This window comes from Sceloporus undulatus, chromosome 5, assembly GCF_019175285.1.
Source record: "Sceloporus undulatus isolate JIND9_A2432 ecotype Alabama chromosome 5, SceUnd_v1.1, whole genome shotgun sequence".
NCBI lineage: Eukaryota > Metazoa > Chordata > Lepidosauria > Squamata > Phrynosomatidae > Sceloporus > Sceloporus undulatus.
Window position 1 is genome coordinate 159849190 of NC_056526.1, and position 9151 is coordinate 159858340.

Sequence of the window (9151 nt, forward strand, 5' to 3'; positions counted from 1 at the left end):
AGTGCTGCCCACTTTAAAGCTGAATCCGCCCTGCAGGTTTCTCAACATCTGGGGCTGCTGCCACCTTTGCAGAAATAATCTCTTATTTCTGATTTAAAGTGGTGCCAAACCGGGTTATTTCTCCAGTGTGGATGCAGCCTCAGTTGGACATCACCTCTGGGAGGGGAGGGGGACCAGAAAGAGAGAGCGCGAGAGAAGTGGTCCTTCCTCTTCTCCAATTGGCTCAGAGCGTGGCTCAAAGCCTCCAATCAGGGCGTTCGCTGGGCAGCCTTCAGGTGCGCCTGCATTCCTGCATCCAGGCGGCGAGGATGCTCATGGAGGATGCTCTTGGAGCCTTAACTTTTCTGCGGTCCCTTCGCAGAGGCATCGCCTCTCTCTCCTCCGACCAGAAGGCGCTCCATCAGCGGAAAGAAGGCTCCCCATTACTTGCTTTCCAAGCTTCTCCATCCCGGGAGAGAAAGGTCCAGCCAGGTCCCATTTAAGCCCTCCCTGGTGAGTGCTCCCAAGCCGATCCTTCCCTTCCTGTGGCTACAGGGTGACCAGACGTCCTCCTTTTCCCGGACATGCCCTCCCTTTCTACTTTCTGCCCAAAGATCCTCCATTCTGAGCATCCTTAACCAGCATGGAACCCACTTGGGCAAGTCACAGGCTCTCAGCCTCCAAGAATGGCAGTGGCAAACCCCCTCTAGAGAAATCTACCAAAGAAAACCCATGGTAGTAGGCTGGCCTTAGGGTCGCCATAACTTGGAAACGACTTGAAATGAAGGCTTAGTGTTTTTGTGGGTTTTTCCAGGCTCTGTGGCTGTATTCTAGAAGAGTTTATTCCTGACGTTTCACCAGCATCTGTAGCTGGCATCATCGGAGAAACTAGAAGGCACTCAACCACAAACCACAACCCAAAAAGTATGGATTGATATTTATAAGAGAGGGCAGGTCCTCCATGTTTTCTGGAAGGTCCTACATTTTGAGGGGCCTCCTCCTCCACTTCCTCCCCTTCCTTTATGGTTAGGACATTTGGTTGCCCTGCGTGGACATGCATTCGCTGAACATTACCCCAGCACAGTTTGCGCAGCTCCTGCGAGAGAATAACATCACCCGGGAGGAGTTCATCACCCTCTATGGCCTCAAGCCCTTGGTCTACATCCCAGAACTGCCCAGCCGGGCCAAGGTAGCCTTTGTCCTCACCTGTGCCCTGATCTTCGCCCTAGCCCTCTTTGGCAATGCTTTGGTCCTCTATGTGGTGGCCCGGCGTAAAGCCATGCGCACCGTCACCAACATCTTCATCTGCTCGCTGGCCCTCAGTGACCTCCTCATCACCTTCTTCTGCGTCCCCTTCACCATGTTGCAGAACATCTCCAGCCACTGGATGGGAGGTGAGTGAGTAAAGGCGGGTATAGGGGGAATGGTGATGGTGATGGTGGTTGTGGGCCTTCAAGTCAGTTCTGATTTATGGCCAGCCTAAGGAGAACCCATCATGGGGTTTTCATGGCATGTTTCTTCATGTGTGTGTGCCTTCCAGCTGCATGGATGGGCAGCAAAAATGAGAGGAAGTGCAAGGGAGCACAACTTTTTGCTTTTGCCATCCTCTGAGCTGAGAGAGTGTGACTTGACCAAAGTCCCCAAGTGGCTTTCATGGTTCAGTGGGGATTTGAACCCTGGTCTCCAGAGTCATAGCCCAACGCTCAAACCGAAGCATCAGGTCAAAAGGGTCACCTGATAGCCATTTTAGAAGCCTAGCTGGGGAAACTTACTTTGGGGGACTATGGCTCCCACTCACCCACTGGGAATCGGAGTCCAGAAAAGTCACTTTCTTGAGCTCTTGGCATGTTGTTTGGCAGATTCTGAACATTGTAGTCCAAAATCAAGTTTTTCAAGCATTTGTCCATATTGGTTGGGGATTCTGAGAATTTCCCCCCCCCCCCTCCATCAAGAATTTTTTCCAAACTCTGACTGTGCTGGCTGATGGATTTGATGAGCTCAGGTCCAAGAAAGAACTTTTCCTAAGCTTTTGCCCATGTTGGTTGAGTATACTGGGAGCTGTGGTCCAAAAAATAAACTTTTTCTAAGCTCTTTTCCCAGTTGTCTAGAGATTCTGGGTCCAGAAAAAGTTATTTTGCTAAGCTCTTGCCCATGATGGCTGGAGGATTCTGGAAACTAACATCTAAAAATACATGCTCTGTGACTCCCCCCCCCTCCTGTAAATCATGTGTCAAATTTTCATTTTTAAGAAAGGTTCTTAGGGAGAAAACCACAATTCTTAGAAATATGGCATGCATGCCAGTTGGGGTTAAAGAAGTAGCCACAACTACACTGGTCTGTTCTTCAGTAAAACAAATTTACACCTGGGTGGTGATGATGGTGTACGTCGCTGCTCTTAGTGTGCCTATAAATGTTTACTTCTCCTTATTCCACACTTGGATTTCATGTGCTAATGATGGCATCTATTTGACTATAACTCTCATCACCCTGTCCAGTGGTCATTATAACAGGAGCTGATGGATTTGTGTCTATATTTTGTACCAATATATGCTGTTTGGGAAGACTCTTTCAGTTCCACAGGTTGACATTTTTGTACCTGTGCTTTTGTTGGATTGCTTCTGTTGCAATATCTACAAGGGTGGCTCCCTTGACACTCCAGATGAGACATAAGTGCAGTTAGAAATAAGTCCTGAAATGAATGGGTGGAAACTGCATTTACATTTTCAGCATTTTGAAGGAAATATAACATGAAACTGCAATTTGTCATTCCCAGAAGTCAGGCATGATTTTATGTTACAGAGAACAGAAAGGATTTGGGAGAAGTTGTTTCCTATGATACCAGGAGGGAAGCTGGATTGGGTCAGTTGTGATAATAGTCACTGTATATTTTTTGTTTCATAAATACAGTGGCCAAAGAGGTTTCAAATTCTATAGTCACATGCCCTTCCTCTTGCTGGTTTTGCTCAGAATTAGACTGCAGTGGGTGAGGCACACACCATTGACATTTAGAATCATAGAATCATAGAATCATAGAGTTGGAAGAGACCGCAAGGGCCATCCAGTCCAACCCCCTGCCATGTAGGAAATCCAAATCAAACAGATGGCCATCCAGCCTCTGCTTAAAGACCTCCAAGGAAGGAGAATCCACTACACTCCGAGGGAGTGTGTTCCACTGTCGAACAGCCCTTACTGTCAGGAAGTTCTTCCTAATGTTGAGCTGGAATCTCTTTTCCTGTAGCTTGCATCCATTGTTCCAGGTACTGTTCTCTGGAGCAGCAGAAAACAAGCTTGCTCCCTCCTCAATATGACATCCTTTCAAATATTTAAACAGGGCTATCATATTGCTAAGGGTGATGAACAGTTTCCCATATGCAAAAGGTGCAGATCTAACACAGTTAGCAAGATTTTGCATGTCTCCCACACACAGAGATACTCTAGAAGCAGTAGTGATGTGTCGAGGCCTTGTGTCTAAAGATATGTATTCCTGGATGGGACAAATCTTGATCCTGTTGTGGCCAGGAGAAGCACCCGAAAGTTTATACTATGATCTAGAACAAAAAACAAATGAGGATCCAGAGGCATACATTGCCAAAAAGATGTTGCTTGCAAAAAAAGTCTTTTCCTCCGAGGATATGGAGGGAGAATTTATTTGTGAACTATACGGTAAACTCCATCCGAAAAGCAAGGAGTATCTTGACCACCAAAGTAGAAGGAGATATGTGAGGCCAAACACCCCTTTCCAAGAGTTAGAGTGGCTTTCTAATGGGTTTCGTGCGATGCTAGCAAAAAGACAAGAAAAGGCCCTTGCCCGGAAGAGGGACAACCAAAAGAAAATTAGGGTGTTTTCCCCAAGAGAATGCTTCTCAGATCCACCTAAAAGCCCTAGTCAGCCTGCTCCCATTCCCCAAAGGGAGATGAAAACATCAGAAGGTCCAACCTTTCCTAGAGAACAACAGCCCCCAGAGACCCCCAAGATACTACATTCCCCTCCTTCCCAAGGGCCAGACATGCACAGTTGCCCTGCAGACCTCAGAAAGGCAAACCCTTATCATCCATATCCAAAGGAAAATGCCCAAGAGACTCCTGCTGTGCTGCAGACACAGACCAAGGGACGTCTCCAGCTAGGTCAGAGCGTTTGTCCCCCTGGTCCAAAGTTTCACCAGAGTAATCTCAATGGCTCCACTTTGGTGAGACAAACTAGATTCCAAAGAGGCTGAAGGCTTTCTTCCTAAAAAGGGGCCTCTGGGATGGGGATTTGACAAGAAGAGGGGGGCGACCTTTCGTAAAGGGCTTACAAATCACAAGCAAAGAGACGTCTCCCTCTGCTGTACCTGCCTCTACCAGCACGGTCTTTTGGGGATGCAATTCTGATTTTAAACCTGATCCTGTATGACAAATGAGAATGGGGGAGATGGGGGAGACTAGCACCTATCCTGTTTTTCCCAACCCAAAATAGCAAAAAATAAAAACAAGGTGTCAGGAAAGCCTGCTCTGACACCAGGCCCAAGGACAGCTAGCAGTCTCCAGTGGGTTGATCCAATCTCCGCAGCCAGAGCCCAACTGCAGAACAACTAACCAAAGAGATGAAATGGGGGTTCAGCCAGCCCACAATAGTCCCAAGCCCTTGTGGCCACGCACACAGAAACAACACACACACACTTCTCTTTGCGTCTTTTTGACCTATATTCCTTTTAGACTTTACGTCTGAAATCAGAATACTCCAAGTGATCAGTTTGGAATACTCAGAATTCAGGGACTGCCCGCTTTTCTCCACCAACTGTAATAAGGAGACCTTGGTCTGGGGAATTTATCATTAGCTCAGACAGAGGAGCGGTCTCTATCCTATGTATACGAAGGTAGCCAAGGTAATAGGTCAACAGAGACAAGTTTTATGAAAACTGAATACTGTTTATTATTCATTCACACATAAGACAATCATACACTCACACAAGATAATCATACACTCACACAATCATCCAAGATCTCAGGAATATAGTAAGTTAGCGCTGGATAGATAACATGAGGCTTTCTAATGGGAATATTCACCTGTATTGGTGGTGCTGCAGATCCAGATTGATGAAGACTCAGCAACACGGAGGGGAAGGAAGGGAGGGAGAGTGGATTGGAACTATATCAGAACTCAGACTGACATGAAGCCTGTCTGGATTCTAAGACAGAACATAGACAAAATATTTGAGGGACCTTAAATAGGCAAAATCTTGCCTCAGGCGAAGAGTTGTTTCCACATTTCAAAGCAAAGCCAAATCTACATATTAAAGATTGCTTGATCTATAGAAGTCTTCAAGGTGAGAATGGTTCTGGCCTGGCAAAGCATCCTGGCCATAAATCTGCCTCAAAGGTGTGAATGACTCTTTTCTGTTGGCAACTCCTATCTGGGCCCCTTTGATCTATATTTCAATAGCCTACGTGACCTGTCCGTCTTGCAGTGATGGAGAATTCTTAGGTCAGGTATCCCATCAGGCTCTCTGCATAGGGTCATCAGAAGAAAAGTCATACACATTTAGGATTTTAAGGCACCAATGCTGGTAACAATATCACCTCTTAACCTTCTCTTCTCCAGGCTAAACATCCCCAGTTCCCTAAATCGTTCCTCATAGGGCAAGGTTTCCAGACCTTTCACCATTTTAATTGCCCTCCTTTGGACACGCTCCAGTTTCTCAATGTCCTTTTTGAATTGTGGTGCCCAGAACTGGACACAATATTCCAGGGGGGCCTGACCAGAGGCAAAAGAAAAGGGCACTATTACGTCTCTTGATCTGAAACTAGACTTTAGTGATGCAGCCTAAAATTGCATTGGCCTTTTTAGCTGCCGCATCGCACTGTAGACTCATGTACAATTTATTATCTACTTGGACTCCTAGATCCCTTTCACATGTACTTTCATTCAGCCAGGTGTCCCCCATCCTATATCTGTGCATTTCATTTTTCTGCCCTAAGTGCAGTTTGGTAGTTGCCATACCAGTGGGGAAGGAATCCATGCTGAGATATAGTGCAAACTGTAAAGGGACTGTCCAAGGTGGTAAACCCTTGTCTCCCCCCATAACAGGTTTAATAGATGATTTGCAACATGGACTAAAAAATGAAGTAGATTCATCATCCTATTGGCACTGGAGGCACCAGCCATCACTGGCACAAGCAGGGTCATTTCTGACATCCAGGCATATCAGGTATCTTCAATATCATTCCTTGTATCTGTGGAGATGAAGAGAGGAACACAAAACAATTATGTCCCGAGTTCTGCTGTGTTGTACATGCAGAGTGAATGATGTTCTGTATACACAAGTCAAAAGCAGACAGGGCCAACTGCTGGTGTGACTATGGTACGGTGTCAGCAAATTCTTTTTATTTTGTGTTTTTATGGCCATGCTAGGATGGAAGAACTGGTATTTTTATGGTGGTGGGTGACAGGCTAGGCTTTGTCTCATGAACCTTACTGAATCAGCTGTGACAGATGTAGAAGAATTAAATGTGTGTGTGTGCCTTCAAATCAGCTTTTGACTTATGGTGATCCCATGAATTTCATACAGTTTTTTTAGACAAGTAATACTCAGAGGTGGATTTGCCAGCTCCTTCCCCTGAAATGTAGCATATAACACCTGGTATCGTTGGTGGTCTCCGATCCACGTACTAACTAAAGCTGACCCTGCTTAGCATCCAAGGTCAGATAGGATCTAGACCATTTATATAGTAACTGAGTACAGCGGTGTTCTGAGGATTCAAAGCAGAATGGTTATTGGCTGGAATTTACGACTGAAATTATGAATGGAAACCTAGAAACCCCACTTGTAACTGATTCATGATCTCTAAGTTTTCAACAGGGGAGGGAATAAGTAGGGGTTGTAAAAGTACCTCAAACCTGACTTACTAGGCAGCTACCACTGTGAGTAATGGAAGTCTATTCTTCTGTCAATCAAGGCACAGCATACTAACATTTCCATCCCTTTCTTGCTAGTGATCTCTGTGTGATGAAGAAATGCAACAGGAATCTTGCTTCTGGAGGAAGGGGAAAGAAACATCACATGCTATGACCCAATCAGTAGGAAAACAGACCTCTGTCATTCACAGTGACTGCTGCTAAGTAAAACAGGCTGTGATAGGTGGGCCTCTGGGGTGTCACCCAGTGCAGTCCTCACCACTGCACCCCCTATTGATGCCACTGATCTAGAATCTCAGCCTTTATTTTCAAAGTAATTATTTTGTTATCTTTATATATTATAACAAGAATGAGAATGATTATAATAATAAAAGGTTGAGAGAAGAGGATTACATCTGGTGCTGTTATGGCAAATGAGTTAGAGATTCACAAGACTTCCTTAGACATCAGAATGCACCAAGCTTTTCAAGTGCATTTAGGAGATTACCACACACTCAAATAAAGCATCATATCCCTGACAGGATAAGGTCATGTTATGGTTTGCTATCAGATTTTATCACATGCCAAAATGCTGCCGCTGCTGCCAAGCAATTACAACCCGTCTCCCAGCCGCATTTAGCACACTGATTTTCAAGAACAGGAAACTTCCATACTTGAAAATAGGTGGGCTAAATGCAGCTGGGAGACAGGTTGTAGTCACCTAGTGGCAGTTGTGGTGTTTTGCGTGCGATAAAATCTGATAGCAACCCATAATGCAACTGTAGCCCATCAGGGATAGGACACTTTATTTGGGTGTGCGATAATCTCCTTAGATTTATAGACCGTGCCCAATTTTACACAACTGCTAATATTTCTGTCTGACATTCCCTTGCTCTGAATGATATAATCCCATTTAATTTAGACCCCAGACAGATGCTGGCAACACTGTCTTATTAACCAAGTAATATACAACTCCCTGATGGGGATCCTGATTCTGTCTTCCAACAAGATTTCTCATAGTTTAAGGGATGAGAGGAAGTGGGGAGACTGGATGCTGAGTTGTTCTTAGTTGGGAAGGTGCCAGTTAATTCTCTAATTTCATAGATGAACAATCCAGGTGCAGGGAAATTCAGAAACTTAATGTTTTTCTTATGTAGAAATGCAGTTCTGTAATACAGATTAGTAATACAGTAAATGTTCAGAGTTAGATGGGTGCAACAGAAGGAAAAATATCTAATAATGCACAACAGCTGGAATGGGAATCTAGTCTCTTATTATTGCTTCTTATTTGCCTCCAATGTAGTCGAGTATCATTCACAATGAATGAATGATGGCTTTCACAAATACTGAAATGCATTTGATTGATGTCACAGTCATTGTTATACTGTATAAATGACATGAAATGTTCATGAAATCTGAGAAGAATATCCAGTATGCAGAGATTGGAAGCCTAGACAAGTACTTGATACCAGAAAAAACCTCTTCGGAGTTCTTGCAGTATTCATGTTATTTGGGGAGGCATAACAGAGAAAAAATAATCAAAGGTTTGGGAAACAGAGAATGTCAGCAGCACAAGGAGGACATGTAAAACAAAATATATAGTCCCCACACCCCCAATTACAGTTAGTCAGCTGGAGCTGGTAAGGAAGGAATGCTGGAACCATCAAGAGATTTCTGGACAACAAGCTTGTTACATTTTGTTTTGGTTTCCTTGTCTGTTACAATTTCAAGTTACTATTGAGCTGTTTTGTGGTGTGCTTGCTTTTAAAACAGGCAGATATTTTACATGGAAACTCATGTAAAATTATCTTCAGGGTGACTTTTTGTGATATTTTGATGGAAATTTGCTTACCTGCTTTTGTTTCCTAAGTGTAAACATTGTGGGAATGTTTTGTAAAATACACTTGAAGTGTCGTTAAAGTATAAAGATTCATTTTGTAGATGTGGGAAAGCAGACTTCCAAATTTTGCTGCCCTGAGAGGCATTTGTCTAACTTCTCTATTGCAAGACTTTTCAAATTTATTTCAGATTTACCTTGTCAGGGTTCAGTGGCATATACATTGTATAATGAAACAGTAAGGGAGGCAGAGACTTTTGCTGCTGGAGATGAAGGACACAATAGAGTATTCTCCTTTCTCAGAAGCTGGGTGGACTGGAAGTTGTATCTTATTTCTGCACTGGTGAGAAGAGTCTACCATATCAGTAGCACCAGGCTAATTTAGGAGATTATCGCACATGCTTCTCTCCTGATGCTGTTGTGGCTTTTTAAACACTCGAAACAGCAACAATTCTTATCAC

General features: G+C 44.2%; 1 protein-coding gene across 1 annotated transcript in view; it reads left to right on the plus strand.

The window, feature by feature from the left end:
• Positions 1-1033: 1033 nt before the first annotated feature.
• The window catches only part of QRFPR (pyroglutamylated RFamide peptide receptor), a 30277-nt gene continuing 22159 nt past the window's right edge, over positions 1034-9151 (plus strand). The window contains exon 1 of the mRNA XM_042469788.1: positions 1034-1373. Within this exon, the coding sequence (XP_042325722.1) occupies positions 1034-1373 (340 nt within the window). The remainder of the gene's footprint in view (positions 1374-9151) is intronic.